General features: G+C 50.4%; 10 protein-coding genes across 10 annotated transcripts; 5 read left to right on the plus strand and 5 right to left on the minus strand.

Moving 5' to 3' along the window:
* Positions 1 to 127: 127 nt before the first annotated feature.
* On the minus strand, positions 128 to 2,589 carry NECHADRAFT_86310 (uncharacterized protein; the record flags this gene model as incomplete). Its single annotated transcript, XM_003043129.1, has 2 exons — positions 128 to 2,440; positions 2,500 to 2,589. The coding sequence occupies 2 exons, from the start codon at positions 2,587 to 2,589 to the stop codon at positions 128 to 130; spliced, it is 2,403 nt and encodes an 800-aa protein (XP_003043175.1).
* Positions 2,590 to 3,086: 497 nt separating this feature from the next.
* NECHADRAFT_86311 (uncharacterized protein) lies at positions 3,087 to 4,558 on the plus strand (the record flags this gene model as incomplete). Its single annotated transcript, XM_003043038.1, has 3 exons — positions 3,087 to 3,988; positions 4,063 to 4,384; positions 4,433 to 4,558. The coding sequence occupies 3 exons, from the start codon at positions 3,087 to 3,089 to the stop codon at positions 4,556 to 4,558; spliced, it is 1,350 nt and encodes a 449-aa protein (XP_003043084.1).
* A 474-nt stretch (positions 4,559 to 5,032) lies between these two features.
* NECHADRAFT_17402 (uncharacterized protein) lies at positions 5,033 to 6,058 on the plus strand (the record flags this gene model as incomplete). Its single annotated transcript, XM_003043039.1, has 1 exon — positions 5,033 to 6,058. A coding segment is annotated over one exon (1,026 nt), but the record flags the coding sequence as incomplete, so codon positions are not given.
* Positions 6,059 to 6,755: 697 nt separating this feature from the next.
* NECHADRAFT_86313 (uncharacterized protein) lies at positions 6,756 to 7,259 on the minus strand (the record flags this gene model as incomplete). The annotated part of the gene is made up of 3 exons (XM_003043130.1): positions 6,756 to 6,836; positions 6,892 to 7,044; positions 7,101 to 7,259. 3 exons carry the CDS (start codon positions 7,257 to 7,259, stop codon positions 6,756 to 6,758), a joined length of 393 nt encoding a protein of 130 aa, XP_003043176.1.
* Positions 7,260 to 7,503: 244 nt separating this feature from the next.
* Positions 7,504 to 9,757, minus strand: NECHADRAFT_51440 (uncharacterized protein; the record flags this gene model as incomplete). The annotated part of the gene is made up of 3 exons (XM_003043131.1): positions 7,504 to 9,372; positions 9,441 to 9,526; positions 9,583 to 9,757. The coding sequence occupies 3 exons, from the start codon at positions 9,755 to 9,757 to the stop codon at positions 7,504 to 7,506; spliced, it is 2,130 nt and encodes a 709-aa protein (XP_003043177.1).
* A 733-nt stretch (positions 9,758 to 10,490) lies between these two features.
* NECHADRAFT_86315 (uncharacterized protein) lies at positions 10,491 to 11,148 on the minus strand (the record flags this gene model as incomplete). The annotated part of the gene is made up of 2 exons (XM_003043132.1): positions 10,491 to 11,072; positions 11,137 to 11,148. 2 exons carry the CDS (start codon positions 11,146 to 11,148, stop codon positions 10,491 to 10,493), a joined length of 594 nt encoding a protein of 197 aa, XP_003043178.1.
* A 1,214-nt stretch (positions 11,149 to 12,362) lies between these two features.
* Positions 12,363 to 13,115, plus strand: NECHADRAFT_51589 (uncharacterized protein; the record flags this gene model as incomplete). The annotated part of the gene is made up of 1 exon (XM_003043040.1): positions 12,363 to 13,115. The coding sequence occupies one exon, from the start codon at positions 12,363 to 12,365 to the stop codon at positions 13,113 to 13,115; it is 753 nt and encodes a 250-aa protein (XP_003043086.1).
* A 2,011-nt stretch (positions 13,116 to 15,126) lies between these two features.
* On the plus strand, positions 15,127 to 16,736 carry NECHADRAFT_51498 (uncharacterized protein; the record flags this gene model as incomplete). The annotated part of the gene is made up of 3 exons (XM_003043041.1): positions 15,127 to 15,299; positions 15,354 to 15,779; positions 15,836 to 16,736. The coding sequence occupies 3 exons, from the start codon at positions 15,127 to 15,129 to the stop codon at positions 16,734 to 16,736; spliced, it is 1,500 nt and encodes a 499-aa protein (XP_003043087.1).
* Positions 16,737 to 17,309: 573 nt separating this feature from the next.
* Positions 17,310 to 18,879, minus strand: NECHADRAFT_86318 (uncharacterized protein; the record flags this gene model as incomplete). The annotated part of the gene is made up of 3 exons (XM_003043133.1): positions 17,310 to 17,432; positions 17,487 to 18,628; positions 18,678 to 18,879. The coding sequence occupies 3 exons, from the start codon at positions 18,877 to 18,879 to the stop codon at positions 17,310 to 17,312; spliced, it is 1,467 nt and encodes a 488-aa protein (XP_003043179.1).
* Positions 18,880 to 22,614: 3,735 nt separating this feature from the next.
* On the plus strand, positions 22,615 to 24,259 carry NECHADRAFT_86319 (uncharacterized protein; the record flags this gene model as incomplete). The annotated part of the gene is made up of 6 exons (XM_003043042.1): positions 22,615 to 22,776; positions 22,825 to 23,086; positions 23,145 to 23,336; positions 23,392 to 23,632; positions 23,711 to 23,780; positions 23,834 to 24,259. 6 exons carry the CDS (start codon positions 22,615 to 22,617, stop codon positions 24,257 to 24,259), a joined length of 1,353 nt encoding a protein of 450 aa, XP_003043088.1.
* Positions 24,260 to 24,266: the final 7 nt, after the last annotated feature.

The raw sequence follows: 24,266 nt of genomic DNA on the forward strand, positions 1-24,266 counted from the left end.
CAAGGCAAGATGTGAAGAAGGAATAGTCCTTGACCCCCCGCCCCCTGTTTAGGTACTCTAGCATGTGCTCTTGCCATATACTACATATACTATTGGTGTGATGATATAAGAGAGTCCTTCCACACTTCTATGTCTGGGTAAAAGGGACCAAATCATTGAAGTATCGACCATCCGGTTCGCAACCAAGAACCATCAAATACTCCTCTTCCCATCCAGATAACACGGTCTCCCTAGTTGTCCATTCATCATACGTCGAACAAACAAAGAATATAGTCCTGCCACCCGCCACTTGGTGCTGTAATGAGTTTTGAAAGTCGATAAATGCACGGAGCGGGTAAAAGGGGTTTTCAAACTCCATTCGGGCCTCAATCATTCGTTTGATGGCATCGGTGATGAACTTTGATGAGACTTGGCCAGGATAGAAAAGTCCAGTGTAAAATAGGGAGCTGATGATTCCTCTCCTATATGTGTTTTCTCTTGCGCACTTGGAGACATCAAGACCAGCAACGGTGCGTAATAAGAGATAAACCCATGCGTCCATGGTAATCGCTGGATCCAAAGCCGTGTCCGGGAACTGACGTGGCAGGTCTGTTGAGTGTTCCACCATAGCACGAAGACGCTCCTGGGCGCATAGGATGTGAGCGAATGCGAAATCCGCCACTTCTATAGCGCGGCGGTGGTTGGGGAAGCGGAGGGGCAAGATTTCTCGAGAGGCTGGACCTTCTTCGAGCATGCTTGGCCGAAAGTCGCTTGGAGCATCACAAGCGTCCAAGGTCCTTTGCAAGTTCTCCAATTCCTCATAAAGCTCATCTTCACCCAGAATCAGGCTTTCGTCATCTCGTGCAGGGTCGCACAAGTGGTTCCCCTTCAAGATCCTCCACCAGTCATCCACTTTTCTCATAGTGTCGACTGGCCTGTCTTCTGGTACTTCGAAGCATTTGGCCACTAGGACGCGGTGCCAAATTCGAGTGGCCTTGGTCGTAATCAAGTCGATCATCTGCGGAGCTCCCGCGACCCTCACCTCTAACTGGTTGATCAATGACTCGGCGGGATCCTCGGCTCCGTAGAGGCTATAGGGACCTTGGGCATTGGCTATGAAGGTGCGAAGGTGAAGCCACCATTGAATGATGATACGGCCGTTGGCTGACGACAAGACATCCTCGGGACAGCTGAGGATCATGACATTCAATATCGAAAGGGAGTGGGATGCACTGCTGAAAGAGCTGGCTTCGAGCTCGTAAAAGACGACTAGAATCATCGTTACAATCCGAGCATCCAAAGGTACGGCTGTACCGTTTTCCAACGCTTCAACAGTGTGTGTAGAGAAGGCTGAAGCTCTAGCAGAGTGAACTGGCATAGCAACCCAAGCGGGTTCATTGTCGTCTGGTTGCTGGCCCTGTAAGTTGGCGAGATTTGCTGCTGAAAGCGATAGAGCGGCGTAACGGACGGGCTCCGACTTGATAACCATGTCCCATAAGAATGGTAGCTCGAGGGGGAAAGCCTGTAAGATGGCGACCTTGAAATGGGCCAGGTAGATTCTGTGGCCCACAGAGATCTTTGATCCAGGGGGCGGCTTCTGAGCTTTTGGCCATGGTAGCTGGACAGATATAAGACGGTTTCCATGGCTGGTGTTCGCTTTTGATGTTTGGTAATTCCATTCAGCTGATGGAGATGATTGTTGCTGGTCAGATAGTTGCTGTGGATGGTCAAGTACTAAGGGCTGACATGTTGGAACGATGTCACAGTTCCCCTGGGCATCAGTATCAGTTGACTGCTGAAGTGATGACGCCGGAGAGTTTCCGACCGGGTTCTGCATCATAATCTCGCTCCAGTAAGGCTCTGACAAACCAGTGTCTACCAGATTTTCAGGAAAGTCAAGGAGATTGGGGTATAAAGCATCGTCGGCATCTGCTGCGGTTGATGCAAGATCAAACCCAAGCTGGCTCAGGTGGGCACCACTCCACTTTGGTGAGTAGCAAGAGTGCAGCAAAGACCCAGGCACGGAGCCCTGACTGCCTATAGGGGGGTCTAAAGCGGTGACAGATATGGGTGAGGGATCAACCTCGACGCCTAGCTCGGGGACCCCGGCTGAGCTCTGGCAGCAGTCGTTCTGTTCAACCAGGAACGGGGCAGGTGGTGCATCGTGATAATAAGTTGCCAGTGGAGCTTCAGTGTCTTGAGGCGGTGAAACCTGCTGGTAAACAGGTGAGACAGTGCTTTCGTCTGAGATGGGCCCTCTGTGCCCCTGAACGATCTCTGCTGAGTTCTGGGGTGGCGGAAGTGTAGTCCTCGTTATCGCAGCTGAAGGCATGCCCTTTCCAAGCTCAACCTTTTGCGCTGCCCAGCGTGTCGCCTCCCTAAATTTGAGTGTGATAGCCCCATACTCACAGTTGGCCATGGCTGTAACACAGCGCCTGCAGCTCGGCTTGCCCTCATCACACTATGCGAGGTGTTAGTCAACAGATGCAGGAGAGTGATTTCTCCGAAACGTTACTGTACCTTTCTCCGTTTCTGGCGGCATCGAACGCAGCCACTTCTGCTGCGTGTGATGTCTGTCTTTTTGTTGCGTGGTGGCGCAGGGGCATACATGGCGAGCCTCTTGCAGCCAGCCAGACCGCTTCCTGTTGCTACTTCTTGTCGCGTATCTTGGCTTGTATCTCACCCTGACGCTGCCGCGGCGCTGAATGTCGTTGGTTCTGCTTCGAATGGTTCCAGTCGCTGTTGGTGTTGAGAAGAGCAGTCTGCTCAGTCGTGACACGGGATCGGCGCCCCCGCATTTTAGCAGCTTTAGCCCAAATGATAATGATAACCGAGCTCCATTCCGTCCTTTAGTGGGTTAGTGTAGGCCCCAACCGCCCACTGCCACTCGCTTTCCTAGTGGACAGGGACAGACCGAGCAGTGGTGATAAGGGACACCGCGCCATCCCATGCTTTCACTGAAGCAAATCTCGGTTTGCAGCGGGTTTCAATGGAAGCCAGAGTCAGTCGACAAGCTCAGCAAAACCCCGCCTATTGCCACTATAGATAAGTTGTTAGTTCTTGGTATTCACTGGGCACCCGTCTCAACTGTATCGGATCATTCAATCATGGCTCAAAATTTCCCACCTTCGGCGCGAGCCTCTGCCACCCTGGACCAAGGTCCCGCCTGGACTCTTATGCAACGAGTCAAATCTCGACCGAAATATGACTCTCAGAACAAGCCGGACGGTCTTATCAACCTTTCGGGGGCGCTCAACGGTCTGATGGAGGATTGGATGAAGGCATACGCCGACAAAAATCTACACTTCACGTCTGAAGCCTTGTCTTATGGGCCTCTCAGCGGGTCTCAAGACCTACTCAGTGCTGCAGCCGCATTCTTTAACCGCTTCTTCGATCCAGCAGAGCCAGTCGCTGCTGAGCAGGTACTGGCAGCCAACGGAGTCACCTCGCTGCTCAACATGATGGCGTGGACTCTCTGTGATGAAGGCGATGGAGCTCTTTATACCACCCCCAGATTTTACATGCTCGACTTTGACCTAAGTGTACGAACCGGCCTTGCCACAGTGCCAGTTTCGATGACTGGCCTGAAGGACCCATTCGGGGCTGACGGGTTGGACGAGTTCATTGAGGCACTCGAAGCTGCCGCCGATAATGCCCAGGACAAACTCAATGTCAAGTGTCGCATGTTATGCCTGACCAACCCTTCAAATCCCCAAGGGCGATGGTATTCCAAGGAGACCCTCGAGGCACTGGCGTCGTGGTGTGCCCAACGACAGATGCATCTCGTCGTCGATGAGATTTACGCATTGTCCACCTTCTCCAATGAGGACGATCACAACAATCCCAATGGCGATAACCTTGTTCCGATGACCAGCATTCTCAGTGTCTCTGCTCGAGAGAATGTTCACTGCCTCTATGGACTAAGCAAAGACTTTAATATGGGGGGCGTACGAATGGCATTCCTCGTCAGCAGAAATGCTCAAGTTCGCGCTGCCGTCTCCAAAATCACGTCGGTGTCCTCCTGCATACTCCAGACTACACGAGTTGTTCAGGAATCGTCTCTAACTAATCTTTGTTGTACAGATGGTTCACTTGGCTCAGCGTCATGTCAGACAACTTCGTGACTCGCTTTCTCCAGCAACTGGACCTGGTTCAAGAATATCTGGACGTGTACAGGCCAAGGCTTAGCCATGCCTATCGCCAAGTTTCCACTGCACTCGAGACAAACAGAATTCCATTTGAACGAGCCGAAGCTGGTTTATTCGTCTTTATCGATCTGAGCGCTTGGATCCACCATTTTCAAGACCCGGCCGGCAAACCACCAGCGACTGACAATGCCTTGAGCCCCGAACTTCAGCTCTGCGAATGGCTCATTGATCACGGGGTCTTCTTGAATGCAGGCCAGGTAAGCCATCTCACTCTCCACTCAAGTGCACTATTAACCGACCTCTAGTTCACCGGCTGCGATCTCCCTGGCCATTTTCGGCTTGTCTTTACGCAAGACCTCGACGCCACTCTCTTGGGGATCCGGCGGATTCGGTCAGCTCTGGACCAACTGGACCATGCGTGTGGATCATGAGGTTGAAGGTAGCGGATCGGGAGCCCCTTTTGGGCGAGGGGACCGACTTGCTTAATCGGGTGTGCGGGAACGCACGAGATAGCTAAACGCCTACCAAATGCAGGGTTCCGAACTGACGAGGACTTCAGACTGATTGAATCGAACGGAAATGTATTAAGAGTAGTTTAAAGACTTGAGGAAAAACAGTAAGAAATGACCATTCTAAAGAATCGAACCCCAAACACCATGAATCCAAGTCAGGCCTACTTTGTCCCAGACAGCCACCATCAAGTGGAGCCGCCCTGCAGTTGCCAACATGAGGAACATACACATGAAAAGCCTTACCGACAATGGAGCCCTTCTTCAGACAACTCAATCGATGGTTGGACTGCCGTCAACGCGTCCCCACGTACCCAGCTTTCCGTCTCTTCTCGAGTGAATACACCCTACCAAACCAACAACCATGACGCAAACTCTTCATCGGCCTGTATCTTTGCCCGCTGTCTGATCCCAGGACGGGGCGAACCAATCTTCAACGCTGCCGTCGGGATATCTCTCGACACTGGATCCATCACCTTTGTTGGGCCCCAGTCAGAGCTGCCTCGATCTCTCGCGTCACTACCACGAGTGTCGGTGCAATATCTTCTGCCGGGTCTTTGGGATTGCCACACTCACTTTATCGGGACCGTCAATGTCGACTTTCCCGACATGGTCTTGACCCACCCTGCAACGCTGGGGGCTGCCATCACACGCGGCCTCCACCAAACCCTCATGGCCGGGTTTACTTCAGTGAGAGATGTGGGCTCTTACGCAACAGAGGCGGCCCCTCTGATAGAAAGTGGAATCATCCTTGGGCCCAACATCTTTGGAGCGGGTGCTGCTATTGGCATAACAGGTGGAAGCTGTGACGCTTGCACTCTGCCATCTGACTATGTCTACTCGCGCCAGGGCACTTCAAGTAGCAACCCCTGGCCGGGTGTTAGTGCTCTTGTCATAGCTGATGGCGTGGACGAATGTCGCACCGCCGTCCGCCAACAGATCAGACGAGGTGCTCGCTGTATCAAGGTGGTTGCCACTGGTGGTGTCCTCAGCACTCAGGACGACCCAAAGTACAGACAGTATTCCGATGCAGAGCTCGCTGCTCTAGTTAACGAAGCCACTCTCCAGGGTCGGTCGGTAGGTATTCACGCGCACGGAAAGGACGGCATCATGGCAGCCATTAGGGCGGGCGCTCATACGATCGAGCACGGAAGCTACATCGATGATGAGGCAGCAGAGCTGATGGCAGAGAGAGGCATCACGCTCGTGGCGACTCGTCATGTCGTTGAAGCGGGTCTTAAGAATCTTGATAAGCTTAACCCACCCACGGCCAAGAAGATGGTCAACATTGCCGAGTCTCACCTGAGAGCATACCAGACTGCGGTACGCAAGGGGGTCAAGATCGCCCTGGGCACCGATATTGCCGGGTCTGATCCGAGAACAGACACGGCCCATGGTAAGAACGGTCATGAAGTCGCTCTTGCCGTCAAGGCGGGCTTGACTCCGCTCCAGGCCATCGAGGCTGGGACCATCAACTCGGCCGAGACACTTGGAGCCCTTGCGCCGAAGAAGGGGCTTATCCAGAAGGGATGGGATGCTGACCTGATTGCACTTGAGGGGAATCCTTTGGATAATATTCATCTCTTTGAGAGTGCAGAGAATATTCGATATGTATGGAAGGGGGGACTTCTGGTCAAGTCGCCTCAGGGTCAGCTGCTATGGCCTACTCCCATTTAGTTGATCTGATGGTTCAAAATCATGTCTGAGTGTTGGCAGAGCAGCACGTGCATTGTTGGTTTTAGGTCTGATTTCTTCATTGAGTTGGATACAGTCTTACGCATAGTTAAAAAATGTCGTTCCAGTGTAATAGTAGACTCCTCATATCTAAAAGGAAGAGATGACACCAATCCATGACTCAAGTCAGTAACATTTTCTTTTCCATTTTGATTTCAGTACAGTCTTGCAGCGCCGAATGTCATCAGGAAGGGGTTCTACTAAAAGGTTTTACTAAAAGAAACTGGAGTGACAATTAAGTATCCTAGAGGCAAGTTGCTCACACAAGGTCTCAGAGATGGGAAAGGCACGTTGTTGATACCCAAGCGCAGCGAATGGACATCAGAACTTAGGGCTTGGTTTTATTTACATCCTCTAATCCAGGCCCGCATCTCACTGAGCTCTACTACACATTCACGAACGCCGTGCACTCAATCTCAACGTCGGTTCCAAAAGGCAGCTGGTGCACAGCCACGCAAGTTCTGGCCTGAATCACTAATATTAGTTTCTTCTTCTTCTTTAATTCACAAAGGGACACATACTGGCTTAATATCCTTGGTAAAAAACTCGTCGTATGCTTCGTTCAAAAGTCCAAAGTTGCCCATGTCTGTGAGGTAGATGTTCATCTTGATGACATTATCAAGACTGCTTCCAGCTGCCTGCAAAACCGCTTGAATATTGGAAAGGATTTGCCTCTAATTAAAACTTTGGGTTCAGTTTTGCAACTGGGATATCAGGTCCCGTCACTTACCGCTCGGTCTTTTGTCGTACCCTCCACCAGCTCAGCCTTGGGCCCAGGTTTGAAAGCAACGTTGCCGGAAACATACACAAGGCCATTGTACACAACAGCCTGTGAGAACTGCGGGAGAGGCTTAGCGCCCTCGGTCGTGAAGATGGGGGTATACTTCATGCTGGTGGGTTGTCGTCGATCGTCATGAACAATGAAACAGTATGATAGATTGGCTTAAAGAAACCTGATGTTTGTCTTTGGGAGGAGAAGCGATATCAGATCGGCCATACTAGCCTATATATGCGAAAATGATGTTATGAATACAGACGTCCTTGCAAGATATCGGCGGACTCCATGTCCCCATCAGGGTTAGTAGGCGCTGGTTCCAACGCCAACACTCCTTTTGGAAGCCTATTCCGACAGCTCAACACGCACCTCCAGGACATCCGATCATTGTTCCAAGCTGACTGCCGCCGACCCCCGCGATCTGGAGAACACTGAGGACAACATAGCCAACACCCTCTCCGGCAATACCGCCTGATGCGACGGCGTACATGAATCTGGCGTGGGACTTGGGCCAGCGCTTATTCCATATCCACGCAATGACTGAACCGATGGCCACTGTGACTGTCGTGGTAGACCCAGGAATGGTCATTGCGAGTCCAACAAGCGACATGTTGGGTACAAATGCCTCCCACTTCTTTAAATGCGACCTCTGTGCCAAGTACCGCTTTAGGACAATAAGAGCCATTCCCAGGATAGAGAAGATGACAGAAAATATCCAACTGGACTGGCTAATGGGAAAGTCTTCGGCGAGAATGGCTTCGGTGACAACTCGCCATGCTGTGACTGATGGCAGAGCAAACTGGCAGGTTGTGGCCGATGCATCGGTGATGCATGGAAACGCTTTGGTGAACAAGACAAACAGGCCTGGGGATAGAAAGACGGCTATGAGCGTACCCAACAACTGAGCGTGCCACTGAGCCCGGGCTGGCGTTCCCAAGAGAAAGCCTGTGCGGAAATCCTGGCACAGCTCGCCAGCCTGGTTGGCAGCCGCAGAAGACAAGACCGTCCCCACGAGAGTGGAGCGGGCAGCATGGTCAAATCCCTGCTTCTCGACCTGGTTACGAAGCACGCCGCCGGTGATAAACTGGGAACCCTTCGCAACAGCTGAGATGGGGTTGGTACCAGATGCTCCAAAGACTTGGATCACTACGAATGACCAGATAAAGCCTAGGAAGATATTGAGTAGGATGAGTGTAGGGGGCACACCGAAGGTGTACTTGAGAGTGATCATGGCAAACACGAATGCCAGAACTGTCACAGATGACCACTCCCACCAGCGAACCTGATATTCCTTTGGCACAGGGTCCTGGATTTCAAAGTCTCCAAGAGCCAGAGCGCCCGGATCAGAGTCGGCCTTGAAGAGCAGGCGTCTTCCCGTATACTTAGCAACCCTAGACTCCAGCCGCTGGAGTCCATACTTGCCAAGCTTTCCAAAGTTCTTGGTCTCTAGGAGAATTGTGGCGATGGAAACAGCAAGCATCATCAGGACGGCTGGCCACAGCACCCAGTATCGAGGCGAAGGGTTCGTCTTCAGCTGCTCGGGAACAAAGGCATTGTAGGTGATCAGCTTGGGGTTGGTGGGATCGTAGGGAATCCCGATGGCTTCACCCTTTGCCACGAGTATTGGCCCAATTACTCCCCAGGCCAGAACTGTTCCGAGAAGATAGGACAGAGAAGCATTAAGATCGATGAGCATGCCCACTCCGATCATAGAAGGGGACCATTGCCAGGAGAGCCATCCCCAGTTCACGGCGCTGAGAATACCATGGCCTCCCCATTTGTAGATCCACCAAAAGGGATTCCACTGGTAGAGAATTCCTGGGGCGTAAGAGGTGGCGACGGACCATACAACAGATGCCGAAAAGGAGTAGCTGATTGCCTTGATCTTCTCCCTGGCCCCCATGGAGCCCTCAGTCGTTGAATGAAGAGCGCGTATCGTAATGGCTGACGCTTGTCCCAGAGGAAAGTAAAGGCTCAGTTGACGTGCCAGCCTGAGGATGAACATGCGCCTGAGAGGAACGGCAAAACCGAGGCCCCAAAACCCGGCTACAAGTGTGAGACAGAGCATTCTTCCGTAGTCGGATTGAGGGCCAGGTCCAAGAAGCTTCAGCTGGTACATGGCAGGCACGCCGCTCATGAACATGAAGCCAACGCCGATACATCCCAGAGCCGTTGCCTGGACGATGTTGTTCTCGTGTGGACCGAAGTGGCCGGACAGGAAGGGTATCTACGATCGTGTGAGCGCGCGGTCTAGGTTGAAGATGCCTGCTTCTCGGGGGTCAAGCGATGACTCACCTTGGACTTTTCGAGGAGTTTACAAATAGCGTAGCCAAAGATGGCTGAGAACAAGGAGGCATCGGCACCGAAGCCAGTCTTTAACCCTAGATATTTTCGCATTAGTCCAACGGTCTCAACATCGCCATAAAGGTAGTCATACCGAGATACAGGTTTGAGCAGGCAATCAGAGAGCCAAGCACACCACCAGTCAAGATGGCACGGATGGTCACCAATCTACGGCCATCATACATGGGCACGCCTGAGAGTGGCTTGTATGGATCGTCTTCCTCGGTCTCGCCATTGGAAATACTGGCACCATCTGTAGCTTGGACCATGCTCTCTGGCCCCTCCTTGTTGGGTAAATCCAGCGCTATATCTCTCAAAGACTCATCTTTCTCGGTGGGGGCGGTCGTAGAACCCATGGTGAGGATAGGTAGACAAGAAACAAGTGATGAGAAGCTGGATCGAATAGACCAGATGCCGTGAAGGGGAGATGAGCCCTGTTTGATGGGGGGAGTAGGCTCGTCCGAGATATAAATTGATGTTCCCAAACACCATGGCGTGGTGGTGACACTCTCGACTGTCAGCCCAGTCAATATACTTCTCCTTTGGACTCCGAGTAGCACTCAGCACCCACGAGTATCAGCGTCCATTAATCGTTTCCGCGCATGCTGATGATAACGAGACAACCCAGCCAACGACAATGGTGTTGGAGTCTAGGGTCAGGGGGCTTATCGGCGCTAACACGGATGGGCGACACTGGCCATACCACATCTAGCCCGCGGATCCGCACGTAAACGCGGGGTACGGAGGATCATTGCCACTGCGCACCGATGGTCCGTTAACAGCAGGGAGATGTTTGATGAGAGAGATAGTAGATTGTTACATCAGGTGATGAAACCTGGGGAAGTGGAAACGGGAAACTGGAAGTCTTGCTTATTTTCCGATGATGGGGAGTAAACACTCACTCCGGAGTTATGACCGGTCTGTCCATTTGCATATTTGCATCTCGAAAGGGCGTATGATCTTCAACAAGTATACTATCACTGCTAACCTCGATGAGAGGCCCTAGGCAGCCGTTGCATTCTCTCCTGTGCCGAGAAAGACCTCAATCTCCTTGATCCAGCCATTATACTGCTCCCAGTACCAGTCAGTATACAAGGACTTATCATGAGGAGTACCAACTTCCAGGTCCTCCACAGACCCTCCTTCGTAGAGAGATGGGCAAATCCCGTCACCGTCCTGTGTGAAGTCAAGGAGCACAGCCGGCTCAGTATCGTTGTGTTCGAACCCTAGTCCGGGCTGATCGTTCCGATCCCGAGGTGGCACGAGAGGCATGTCATTGAGCTGGTCGTAGATCATGGGGATGTATGGATAATATCCAAACTTTCTCTGCACGTACATTGCCAGGATGAACATGGTGTAGCTGTCGTCACTGCGTTGGATGAAGTACCCCAGAGGCTGATCTTTCCGCCATGGCTGAAAACGGGCCAGAATCTTGGCTAGGCGTTGGCCGTAGACCTTTGTCCATATTGACTTTTTACCTTTATCGGGGCCAGTGCCAAAAGTGAATTTGATGAGAAGATCCCGAATATCTGGATTTGGGTTACCGTCCTTGGAGTTGGCGGCCAGATCAAGGTGCAGCAACTCCTGCAAGAAGGTATCAGCTGGTCGTATTAGCACGAATAGTTTCTTGGAAGACCATTTGACTTACCACGACTCTCATAGTTTCTCAAATCAGCTTTCAAGATGGGGTGATTATGACCAGATCCATAAGCCATCGCATTACCCAAGTTCCGCAAGCGGAAGAGCCCTGGGCAGAAAAAGGTCCAGTCTCTCTCAAGACGATGACTTGGCAAGTCGGGCTGAGAAGCATTCCTTTCCACCTGGCCAAGGACAGCTGACTCTTCGAATGCCTCTGTTCTTGCTCCCACGTGACTATGTTGGGTGTTTGTGTCATAATTTCCCCGCCCTCTTTTCCCTCTTCCTCATTGTCGAGCAGAAACAGCATCTCACAATGAAAAGCATTGCCCCCCTGTGCCCAGATTCTGCTAAGCCCCCAAACGGCCACCAGCACCGAACGGTACTCGGTCCCAATGACTGCACAGTTATTGCCTATCCGTCAGTGGGTGGTGTAGTCCTGGGACAATTCACGGGCGTTGAACTGGAATGGCTTGGGCTTCCACGCTCATCCCAAGGATCTTATTCCCGAATTCCCGCAGATGAAGAATCCCTGAAGGAGGAAGACACACTGGCCCTTCGTCTTATGCAGCTCGGTGCTCGATGGTGGCCCAGCCTGAAATTCGAGGCACAGTATTCGGATGTGTCCTACCCCTACGGTTACCATTACCCACCTAACCTACACGTCGGCTATCCTTCAACGTCTTCGCCTTCTTCCACTTCGAAAGAGAACGCACACCCTGTTCTTATGCTCAAAACCTTTTCGGGAAACTCGCCTCTGCGGCTGCCAGAGTATGACGCACCCGAAAAGCCAGATGACTGGTCCCGACTGGCCGCCTGTGGAACCATGGAAGAGCGGTGCGCCGTGTTGCGGGACTTTGGCGCGACTGAGTGGGATGATGTGAAGAAATGCCCTAATATTCCTCAGTCGTTGAAGGCGGGTATGTCAGAGGGGGAAAAGTATGAGGAGTTACTGAGAAAGATGGAGGATTCGGAGTACCTTGATAAATGGTTGATGAGTCTGTAATGCTAGTAGGAACGTTTTGGGTCAGTTGAAGGGAAAGACAAATTTTGTTGGGAAACCTTGAAGGGAGTGGTTTACTAAATCGACGCTGGATCTTCAAACTTACCATGAAAATTGGGCCGATTCCTTACCTTTAAGTCAAGATCTTGGCCCTTGGTTCGTCACCCAGTTGCAAGTTAATCTCAACTCGCTGTTCTTTGGGCACTATCTTATTTGCACGCCACTACGGAATCGCCATGGAACCGACAACCACCAAGGTCGTCTTCTTTGACCTAGACGGCACGCTGTTCGACCACGACCACTCGCTGCGTCTTGCAATATCCACAATGCAACTACTATATCCTATTCTTGCGGGAAAGAATGTGGAGGAACTGGTGGACAAGTACAACACCGCCCTTCAACAAGCATATGATGAGTACCTGGACAAGGCGATCACTTTCGAAGAGGCCAACACGCGGAAGGTCCATCTTTTCTTCACAGCTCTTAGCCTGCCCAAACCCAGCCTTGACGAGGTCAACGAGTTTCGTGGTGGGTATAAGACAATATACAGAGCCAATCGAAGAGCAACACCAGGAAGCGTCGAGACGCTACTTAGATTACGCAAGCATGGATATCGAATTTGCATAATCACCAACGGGCAAACGGAAGATCAAGCAGCCAAGGCTGAGGCTATCGGCATACGCCATCTAGTCGACCGCATCATCACCTCGGAGGAAGCCGGCTATCAGAAACCCGATCTGCGTATCTTTCAATATGCCATGCAACAACTCAACGCTTCTCCTCACGCAATCATGGTCGGCGACTCTGCCGACTCGGATATCAAAGGCGCGTTGGATGCGCAGTTAACTGCCATCATGTATTTGCCTACGACGCAGGAATCCCAGCGGCTTCTATTTGGACAACAAGTACCGGTCATTCAGCACATGAGTCAGCTCTTGAAGCATTTTGACATTCCGAGTACAACGCCATCTAGCTTCAAGAGTGCCTGAGTGACACAGTGGGACATTGTGAGAAGAGAACGATAAAAAAGACACACTATGGCCGCGAAGATGATCATCAACAGATTAAATATTTTTTACTTAAAATCACATTTACTATACCTAAGAATCTCGATCGACGGCCCACAAGCGTCTTTAGTCCATTCAAAAGATCTTGGCGAGAAGCCTTATCTCCAGTTGCCCATTCACGCAATCTATCCAAAGTGCAGATCTTGTCAGATCTTGACAGCTCGGGCCGCAGATCGTCCCACTCTACGAGCTATTTGGGAGCGCCTAGCCACTTCAGCCAGCCACATTATCGTCAAACAGGAAACAGACGACCAAAGTCTTGATTCATGTCTCAGTCTTAGATTCAATAGCGTCTTGAATGACGTCGATGTAAACGACCATCCCTCACCGCTTTTGTCTTCTATTTTATGCTGCATTATCCTCCTCTCGCAGTTCTTTTCCCTCCCTCTCGCTGTCCCTGACCTTTCGAGATTGTACATCGGCCTATCCTCACTACCATACTATCCAACTGTCATTCCCCTTCAACAAAGTCACCACAATGGACGCCGCGTCTGTCGAAATCAACGATGGCGTGTTCTGCGCGGAGCACCTCCAGGAAGTGGTAAGCCTACTCGACGTTGGGCATCAAAAGCTCCAAACTAATTGAACAATAGTGTGAGGATTGTAGTGCAGATTTCCGCGAAGAAAACGACGCGTTCTACGGAGTATGAACCAGATCATTAGTGCCAGCTCTGAGGGCCTGACAACTGATTGGGGTGAATAGTTCGATGCCACTGATAGAGATGCCCTCATTTGTCCTCCCGTTTCACAAAATGGGGACGGAGTTTATCTGTGCGAAAAGCATAGCAGCGGGAGTAGGTGTTGACATTCTCCACGCCGTTTCTCTTGGAATGCAGACCCAGCTGACCAGTTCCGAACTTGTAGCTTGTTCCCAGTGCCTCTCGTGGAAGAAACAGATTGTGAGGGCCAGGCACGCGGCGAAGGTGGCGGGGAGACAATGACATTGCATGGACAGTCTTACTACGATTTGAGTAGAAGTATCTATGTAGTCAAGTAGTTGTACCACCTAAAGCCAATTATAGGGTAACTCTCAGTCTTTGCTATCATTAGGAACTCGAACGTGATCAGATCTGTGAACAAATTATACCTTTTGGCTGTCTGCCAGGTGTCATCCACCCAATGGTGTAATCAGAGAAAGGAAAGGCATGTATTCTCAAGAATGCTGTCTGGGGAAGTAATCTCAAGAGGCAAATCAATTTATTCCTTGAATCTGGAAAATAATCGTTCCTACAGAGTGATCAACTGTTGTACCTGTATGCAATGCCACACTTTTCTTGCTGTGATTGTAGTTGGGTATTTGCAGCATGACTTTCACACTGTTGTGACTGGGCGTTCTCCTTAAACCTCATTGGTTAAGCTTTGTATCAACGCGCCTACTTCAGCTATTAAGTTCCCATTTTCACTTTACATCGATACAATCCTCGCCCTTTACCTTTATCTCATCAGAACGCATTCAAACCAGGGCGGTCCGCTGAACTCTAGGGTGGGGTGGCATCCCTGCAATGATCTTATCTCCACTACCATCCTGGAGGATGGAACTGGCCACGATGGTGTTATTCGCGGGATAAATTCAACCCCTGCACCAACCTTTGGCAATATGATACGCGAATCAAGCAATGCCACAGGATTACGGAGTAGATACAAACAGGCAGCATACGAGTCCACAGGGGTTCAAGGCCTGCCAATATTCTAAGCACTAAGCTCAAGTTGTCCTAGCGAGGTCAAAGTCCAAGCAACTACCCAATACAAAGCTAGGGAATTGGGCTTACGTCACGTGCTAACATTTTAGAATTAGCCGTGATTATTCCCCTGACCACCATAAAGTCTCTGCGGTGAGCATCTTGAGACTCGGTGCTTACCGACAACTGCCCTCGTTGGTCATCTCCGAGGCAATTGGTGCGACCTGACAAAGATGCTTCTCGAGAGTCTGTCCATGTCGACCGCAGGGCTGGCAGTAGCCCTGACGGGACTGCTCTACCTGTTGAAAGCATGTTTGTTTCCGACTATGGATCCACTTGAGCCACCGTTGTTGAAGCCAAGGGTTCCCATCTTTGGCCATATCATCTCCATGATGAGAGAGAAAGCTGGCTTTTATACGCGTTTGTTGTAAGTATTAAACCCTCATTAGTCTATGGACTTGGTTCTCTAACTTACCATCAGTAAGGAACGACGTATGCCTATCTGTACACTTCCCATGCTGAATGGCAAGCTATACGTTATCAACTCGCCCAGTCTCATTCAGGCAGCCTTGCGCAACAATGACATCTCTTTTGACCCCTTCATTGTTGAGTTCTCCAAAGGAATATTTGGGCAAAACGAGAGACAAGTGGAAGTCATCGCCCGCCCAACTGTGATGAAGGATTTGTTAGACATCATTCACTCATCTTTGTTGGGTGAGCCTCTGCATAGACTGAATGTGGTGGCACTCGAAAAGATGATGGGACACATCAATGTTATCCAGCCAAATGAGTCTGTTGCTATCCCAGATGCCTTCATATGGATCCGCGATATGACGACAGAAGCGACGGCTGTTGCTCTATTTGGCAAAAAGAACCCCATCACCCCAGAACATGTGCACCTTTTATGGTACGTCATCCACTCTCTACTCAAACCCCAAACAGACCATTGATACTCGTTTCTAGGACATTTGACAAGAGTGCTACGCTGCTAGCTATTAACGTGGCCCCCAATCTAATTGCAGGAGAGTCTGTGGCGGCAAGGAGCGAGTTGAACAAACTGTTTCTCCCTTTTTACGAGGCTAGATGCGAGGAAGGACCTGATGTCTCTGACATTATTCGGAAACGTACTGCGGTCCTTCGAGCCGCGGGTTACAACGATCAGGACCTTGCTGTTCAAGAACTCATGTTGCCGTGGGTCGGGTCTACCAACACCATCCCGACGCTATTCTGGCTTTTTGTGAACCTCTTTGCCCGACCTGGATACCTGGAACGTGTACGAGCCGAGATAGAGGCAATCACCACCATTGAGGATGGTCCTAACGGAAGGACAGCCTTGGTTGATTCTACCAAGTTCGAAAAGCACTGCCCAGTACTCAACGCTTGTTATCAGGAGACGCTTAGAATGTATCTCCACAGTGTTGGAAACAGGAGAGCTATGAAAGACACCAAGATTCAAGACTTGGACGGCCGAGAGTATCTACTGAAGAAGGGAACTAACGTGCAATGGCCACCAGGGGTGACTCACTTTATCGATACGGTATGGGGCAACGATGCAGACACTTTCAATCCCGAGCGGTTCATCAAGCCTACTGCACAGGACGAAAGGGCGAGACGAGGTGCTCTGCTGCCTTTTGGAGGCGGACGTCATCTTTGCCCGGGCCGAAAGTTTGCCTTCGCCGAGATTCTGGGGTTCACTGGTGTCCTGGCCCTGGGCTTGACGGTAGAAGGACTGGACTTGCCTGACTCGACTGATCCCATCTTCGGATCGGCGCCAAGGCGGCCTGTATGGGGAGCTAATGGCCCCGGTTTCAAGCTCAGTAGGAGGCCTGGTTGGGAGGATGTGACATGGACTTTCAAGAAATAGGCTGGGTAAATATATAGAAGCTGGAGCACTACCGTCTACACGTACGAATCTCCCCCCTGATACGTTGGGGAACCATCTTTATTATTATTGCCTACATTAACAAGTCCATGAGATGCCGTCAGCCACAACAGTAAAAAGTAGACATTAATATATGATGGTATTAAAACCAAATACCGTAAAATAAATCATCTTTATAACCACGAACTACCTCCAATTAGTAGTCTGTTACAGCCCTGGTGATATCGCCTGCATTTGCCAGTTACTTGGCCATACCAACTCCTGTGCCTGCCTAGACAACCATGAAGTCTTTAATAGGTGCTTCTCCCGATCTCAATTGGGTACTTGCATCATATGCCCTTCTTTTCACCCCCTCAATTGACATGTACAACAGTCACAATACTTGCTCCGTAAGCATGCCCATGGGCTCCGATATGGCTTCCCCGTAGGACTGGAGCGGCTGCTGGATATGGAGAACTGTTGAGTGATGAATACTGAGGAACAAATTTTAATAGTACTTGTACGCTCCGCCAACTACCTCCTACCTACCACCTACCAGTACGTTTCAATTGACCACTATAAATCCGCACCAAGAAAAGATTGCTTATCATCCTTGCGCAATCCTACCAAGCCATGGTTAATTCCAGCCAGCCAAATCTTCATAAGCTCAAGTGTCCCCGCTGGCTGGTCGTATGGTGCCTTTACTCAGTGGTTAGATGTGATTGGGTATATAAAGTACCGAAGGAGACTCACCATATGGCCCGCTTCGGCCAACTCGGCATACCAGAGCTTTTCACTCTTCTTAACCCTTCCTCCGGCATGACCAGCACTGGTCTTAAAGGGCAGTTCTTCAAAGGGGGCGTTTTTGAAGAAGGGCCTGCCATGCCAGCGCATGTTATCCAATGCCTCACCAACACCCTTGATGTTGACCATCATGTCTGCATCACTCGCCGTATACAGAACAGGGACGACTCGGTCTTGAAGAATGGTCTCGATATGCTTCAGACTATTCACAACCAAGTCGCCCGACGCAACTAGGTTCAGATAGGTCTGGGAATCCATGAATTGGTAAGAACCCTTCTTTCCCGAGGTCTGGTTGGTGATATCCAAAAGGTCTTCGAAAATAGCTTCGGTATTCATCCAGGCTTCCATCTCGTCCATGATGGGATAGCATTGACTAGGAGCAGGACAAACCATCCGGCGGTCATACTTGTTGACTTTCTGGGTGTAGAGATAATCAAGAATACCTTTATGGCACAGCTTTGCCGCCTCGCCACACATGATGCCATCTTGACTGGAGTCACAGGCATCTAGTAGAGTTTTGCAGCTCTCATACTCGGCAGCCATGGCGGTGCAGGTAGTGTCATTCAGAGCAGGCGGGTAACCCTTGAAAGGCCAGCAGGCGACATCGTAAGTGGTGGGGAGCTGTACCATAGGGTGCGACCAGGCACTTATGGCAATCAGCGAGGCGAGCGGGATACGTTGTTCCTCCGCCACAACTTTGTTATACTGGTTCACCCAGTCGCCAAATACTGGGATCCAACGACCTCCATAGGATTCCCCGGCGAGATGGAGGGGATTCTTGGCAAGGTGAGGGAACGATTCCGCAAAAAGGCGAAGGAATCCAACCACGTCAGGAGCGGCCTCGTCGGTGGTGGAAGGGGTGTTTCCGTGGTCAAGATAAGAGAAGCCGACCCCGACGGGCTGATCGATATAGACCATGTGGAACTCCTCAGTCCACCCGTATGGGTTGCGAGTTGGCTTTTGAGAATCTCTATCAAACTTGCAGTCGCCATTTTCCACCAAGGCGGAAGCCTGGCTGGAGCCCCCAGGCCCTCCCGTGAACCAGACCATCACGGGTGCATCTGGGGCGGCGGAGCGAGACTCGTAGTACCCTATCATATGCTGATCAGATTATGCCAGCGGTTTAAGAGCAACACCTACAGAAGAACATGTGATGGTTGCCCAAGTCGGCCCAACCGCTATGGCTTGCGACACCCCCGTCACAGACGGCACCTTCAGGATGAGATTTGACACGCATCTGGCGAGAAGGATCAAATTTGGACTTGTGGACGACATATTTATCAGAGTTCATGGCCAGAGCCGGGGCGAGTAATGCCCAGAACAAAGCATTTCTGATTCTCATTATGAAGATGACTGGTGAAGGTATTGTTTGTGTTTCTGCAGTCGAGAGGAGAATTCCAAAAATTACTATTGAACACCATGACGTATATCTATACATCTCGAGTGCAAACACCGTGTTCGCACTTTTTACAGAAGTGCAACAAACGCTCGGTCTGGTTCTCCATTTGAGGCTTGGTGCAAGATTAGCATGTTCTAACCGAAAGGGAACCACGGGAGCGAGAGCGTCTCCTGTTCTGGCAGTAATTAGCGCCTGACATCCTTGCGGCCTCCCCTCAATATGTTGCGGAAGGGTAGTTAAGGCTTGCATGATTAAGACTCTTGGGGAAGTTCTAATATCCTTGATAATGAGGTATGCACCTAGTCGTGATGAAATATACGCAATGTCTCGATTTCCGCCCAAATCGACTGATAACTTCTCGTTGGTGCTCAGTCTTGACGGGTATGCAGCCTAGACATCAAATTTCCACTGTCTTTATGGCCTCAGTAAAGACTTCGCCGTGGGAGGTCTTCGGATCGCTTTTGTCGTGACTCGAAACAAACAGGCGCTCAAGGTAGCGAAGGTGAGTGACGTGAATTATCTTTTCAGTCTCGATGAGATGATACTATGGAACCTAACCTAGCCTTTCAAATGGTTCACATGAATTACTAAATTGTCTTGCTCCTTTGCTCAAGTTTTAATTGCCCAAGAGAATCTTGCTGATGAATAGCTCTCTTTACCCCAAAGTCGGTTGGAAGACTCGTATGAAAAGACGAGAACCGAGCCCATCCAGCATTGAATTCCTTATGAGGACGCTAACTCCGGTCTGTTTGTATTTATCGACCTTAGCAGCTGGCTATCGTGTTTTGAGGGATCTAGTTCAGGCGACAACAAGCCCAGCCGCGAGATCCAGCTGTGCGAGTATCTAATTGATCACGGCGTATTTCTCAACGCTGGAGAGGTGAGCTACTCTAATAATTCCATACAGACAGGCAAAAGCTGGCATTTCCCTGCCAGGGCGGCGGTTTCGGCTTGCAATTACTATAGCGGATAGTAACGCCGTGCTGTGGCATTTATTCCGCGCTGATGCTTTTAGAGATGGATGGAAGAAAGCCCACTCGTCTCATGAGGGGTAAATAATATAAAATAGGCGGGAAAATTAAGAGACGACTGTGTGAGCGCCGTGGATGGGACAAAGCAAACAAGGCTGAAGTTGAACCAACCAAGCCAATCACAACTACTCTACAACCACCAGCGACGCCTCTATGCATAATTTCGCAATCCAACCTCGGCTATTCAATTGTATCCTCTTTCACTTTTGCGTTGTTTGTTGCACGCCGTCCCCCGGAGCCTAAAGGGATCAATCAGTCAACCTTCAACATCTAATATCCAACATCAGTACGCACGCCTCAAATCTAGTACCCTGTCAAGGTTTTCGTTAGACGCAATGGCCGCGCCCAAGGCCATGTGTCTTCTTGGGCTAGCCTTAGTTTCGATGGTGGTGGCTACCGCTGACGACCTGAAGCCCTCGAGTCTTCCAACCTCCCTCCCACCAGCGAAGCCAGGTGAACCCGAGGACCCCTGCGCATTCTCTGGCCTACAGGACCACTTTGATGAATTGAATCAGAACTAGGAGCTTTTTAACGTGGCCTTGTTGATTGAGACCTGTGACACCGTCTGTCAGCTTATCTACGGCACCGGAAATCCCGACCTATCATGCATTGGGGCAAGTTCTTGGATGAAAACGTGACTTGAAGTCGGCTAACGTTTTGTTGGTAAATTATGATCTCGTACGCCACTCAAGGCGCCGTGCTACTGATCTTTTGCCCCGTTCTCTTCGTTGCAGTCATCCTGATTGATAAGCAAAACAACCCATTCTCGTACTTTCAATCTCAACAAGACCGCTCCCGCTGGGTTGATCTATTCCTCAAGCTTGCGCCCCCGACTCACAAATAGAATTATTTCACCGCCACATGTATGGTGATTTCCACCGTCATCTGACAAGATCCAATGTGCCCCGTATTCGAGTCCCATTTCATTCGTCTCCTCTCTTGGTACCAAGTCATAATTTGCGTGCTAGGATCTGCATCTTATGCGTTTTGCTGTTCAGCTGACTCGAAGATACAATGGATCCTTCAAATCGTACTCTACACTGGGGTCCTGATATGCATACCCGCCCAAAGTGCACAGTTGCGGTTCAGCCTAGATCTCATATCACCGCTTGGTGGAAAGTAGGTCTGGGTTTATGCGTTTTCTGAGTAGATCGCCAAAGATTGCGATAGCCTGAGGGGGTATCCTCCATTCGTTTCATTCGAAAAGATAATCCCGAATGTTTCTACAGTCTGTGTGCTCTCTTCGTCTTATCCTTTGCATACGGCATACCCATCCTGGCTTTCAGCAACGGATTTATATACTTACAGCTTCTTAGGCGGAGGATCTTCTCCGCTTGGCTTTCCTCCGTCTAGCAAATCTTCCTGGAAGATAGAGCCATGCGTATCCGTCGTTTTCACAGCTGTGGCCAGTTTTCTTATTCTCAATTTCTATCTCAGTCTTCAGACTAGTAGAGAGAGAATGCGCAAACATGTACGATATGACTATGAAGACAATGATTGGGGGTTTGGCCAGGTCCTTGCCGTGGCCGTTTGGGTGACATGGCTTCTTGATGCTGGCTTCCTCATCTTAGGTGAGTGACCCTCCCAAACTCTCAAACTCATATTTAACAGCAGCAGAGGCGTTTTTGTCTACCGGTCATGTGCGAGCACACTGAGCACAGGCTACTCGAAACACTCGACCTTCAGACTAGGTGCTAGACGGACAACACCCAGGGCAAGCGCAGTCCTCCATCACCCAAAGCCAACAACAGGCTACGGAAATGGAACCGCTAGTAGGAATGCCTAACTACCGGGCTTTGGGATCCGTACTGATGGTTTAGGCACCCGATCACGCTCCGGCCGTGGAACTGGACATAGATGTCCGATCCAGGGCGACATGGCCTAGAAATGATAGATATACCTATCTACTAGGGTGAATGTCAGATGCATCATGACATCATTAAAGAGAGGCCTCTACGTTACCCTTTCAGATTAGATGAAGCGTCTTTTAAGACAAGACTTCCTGGAAGACGAAAAACCCACTGAGAAGACCGCTGCAGTGGCACAATCAGTACTGGGGTTAGCGAGAGATAGAAAGAGGGGGGATTGGGAAAGGAGGTTAAGTCTCATCTAACCTCATTGTCAACTTTGCCTTTCCCGAGTGTGGGGTAGTTAACTTGTGCTCCCTCCATGCGTGTCAAGATACAATGCGGGGGAGATGGGGTCTGGGCCTCCCCGGCATTTTACAGCAGACTTGGAAATTCCGTGTACGCCATTTCTCGATCTAGACACTGACCACAAAGGGCACAGCTATATCGCTGACTACGTGGGAAAGGACAAGAAAAGAGAAATGGAAAACACCAAGATAATCATCGATTCCTTTCAAAAAGTTGAACCATTTTCAAGTTCGTCCATTCTCTGGCCATTCCCTGCATTGTCGTGAGGAGCTTCACGATTTGGTCAATATCAACGCCAGCGATAAGCTTGGGCCGTTATCGAAAGACACACTACGGTCGCCCGGAAAATTAGAGATTTGAGAGGGCACGGAGAATTACGCCATGGCCTAATACCCGGAGGATGGATCTTTCAAAGATCACACAGGTTCTCATCGGTTTGTCGTTGCCAGTATCATTCCAACAACACCTGCCTAATGTCTCTTTGTCTCGAAATGTCGAACCCTGCCGAAATAACCCCTAAGAATAAGATCGGGGAGAACGATCTGGAAGTCTTGGGCAAGGTGGACTCGCTTACAAAGATATCTTCAACCAATACTGTGGCTCACGACGCCGTGTTCGGTCCCATTACCGAAGATGGGCCAAATTATCGTAATGTATGTGGTAATACGTATGATGCTCCTACAGGATTTAACAAGAGTTAGGTTGGATGGATTGGAACTTCAGTCTTGATGATGAAGACCCAAATCGGCCTAGGTGTCTTGTCGATCCCGGCTGCCTTCAACGTCTTAGGTCTCATCCCCGGCGTTTTATGCCTTCTGGCTATAGCCATTATCACCACCTGGTCCAACTACATGGTTGGTGCCTTTAAGCTAAAACACCCCGAGGTCTACGGAATCGACGACGCGAGTAGAATCATGTTCGGTGTGGTTGGGCGTGAGATTCTTTCGGCGGGATTCTCCCTATGTAAGTGGATTACAAGACAGCATCTGGCGTGAAGGGTACTAAACCCGCTGCTTCCTAGACCTAATCTTTGCTGCTGGATCTGGAATGCTTGGCATCTCTATTGGCTTCAATTCCATCTCGACTCACGGAACTTGTACTGCCGCGTTTGTTGCTGTGGCTGCCGTCGGAGTCATGGCCCTCGCGAGTATCCGAACTCTTGATCGCCTCAGTTGGATTGCATGGGTTGGTTTAGTCTCAATCCTTGTCGCCAGTAAGTGCCTTGGCTTATTCCGTACATATCGAGGCCAGTTTACTAATACTAGCAGTATTTATCGTCACCATTGGTGTTGGCGTCCAAGACCGCCCTGATGACGCCCCTCCAGGTCCATGGTCTTCAGACTATAAACTAGTCGGCCATCCAAGCTTTACAGCAGCTGCCTCGGCGATTCCGATGTTCGTGCTATCCTACGCCGGCACGCCCTTCTTCTTCCCGATCGTCTCCGAGATGCGCAACCCTCGACACTATACCAAGGCATTGATCCTTTGCCAAGTCGTTGTGACTATCACGTACGTGACAATTGGAGTCGTTGTGTATTACTATTGCGGATCCTATGTAGCATCGCCTGCTCTTGGATCTGCAGGTAGGTTGATCAAGAAGATTGCGTATGGTATCGCGCTCCCGGGGTTGTTTGCTAGCTCAACTCTTGCTATACATGTGAGTACCTGTTACCGACCTTGAATTGCGTCAACTGACCATGATACACATAGCTTGTGAGCAAGCACTTCTTCATTCGGTTTCTACGGGGCTCTCAGCATCTCGTTGCCAACACGATGACACATTGGGGCACTTGGCTCAGCTGCATTTTCACTTGTGCTACCATCGCTTACTGTATCGCGAGCGGAATCCCAGTGTTTGGTCCCCTCATTGGTTTCATCGGAGCTCTACTCGGTACACTACAGTGTTTCCAGCCCATGGGCTGCATGTGGCTCTATGACAACTGGGCTGCAGGAAAGGAGAGCGGACGGTCTACCCGGTGGGCTCTGATGGTATGCTGGAGTCTTTTTGTCATCATATCCGGCACTTTCTTGATGATTGCAGGCACATACGGCTCCGTCCTGGAAATCATTGCCGCGCTCAAGGCTAAGGGGGCTTCAGGTCCTTGGTCTTGCCTTGACAACTCGAATTCTGTTTAACCTTAAC

This window comes from Fusarium vanettenii (assembly GCF_000151355.1).
Source record: "Fusarium vanettenii 77-13-4 chromosome 11 genomic scaffold NECHAsca_30_chr11_1_0, whole genome shotgun sequence".
Taxonomy (NCBI): Eukaryota; Fungi; Ascomycota; class Sordariomycetes; order Hypocreales; family Nectriaceae; genus Fusarium; species Fusarium vanettenii.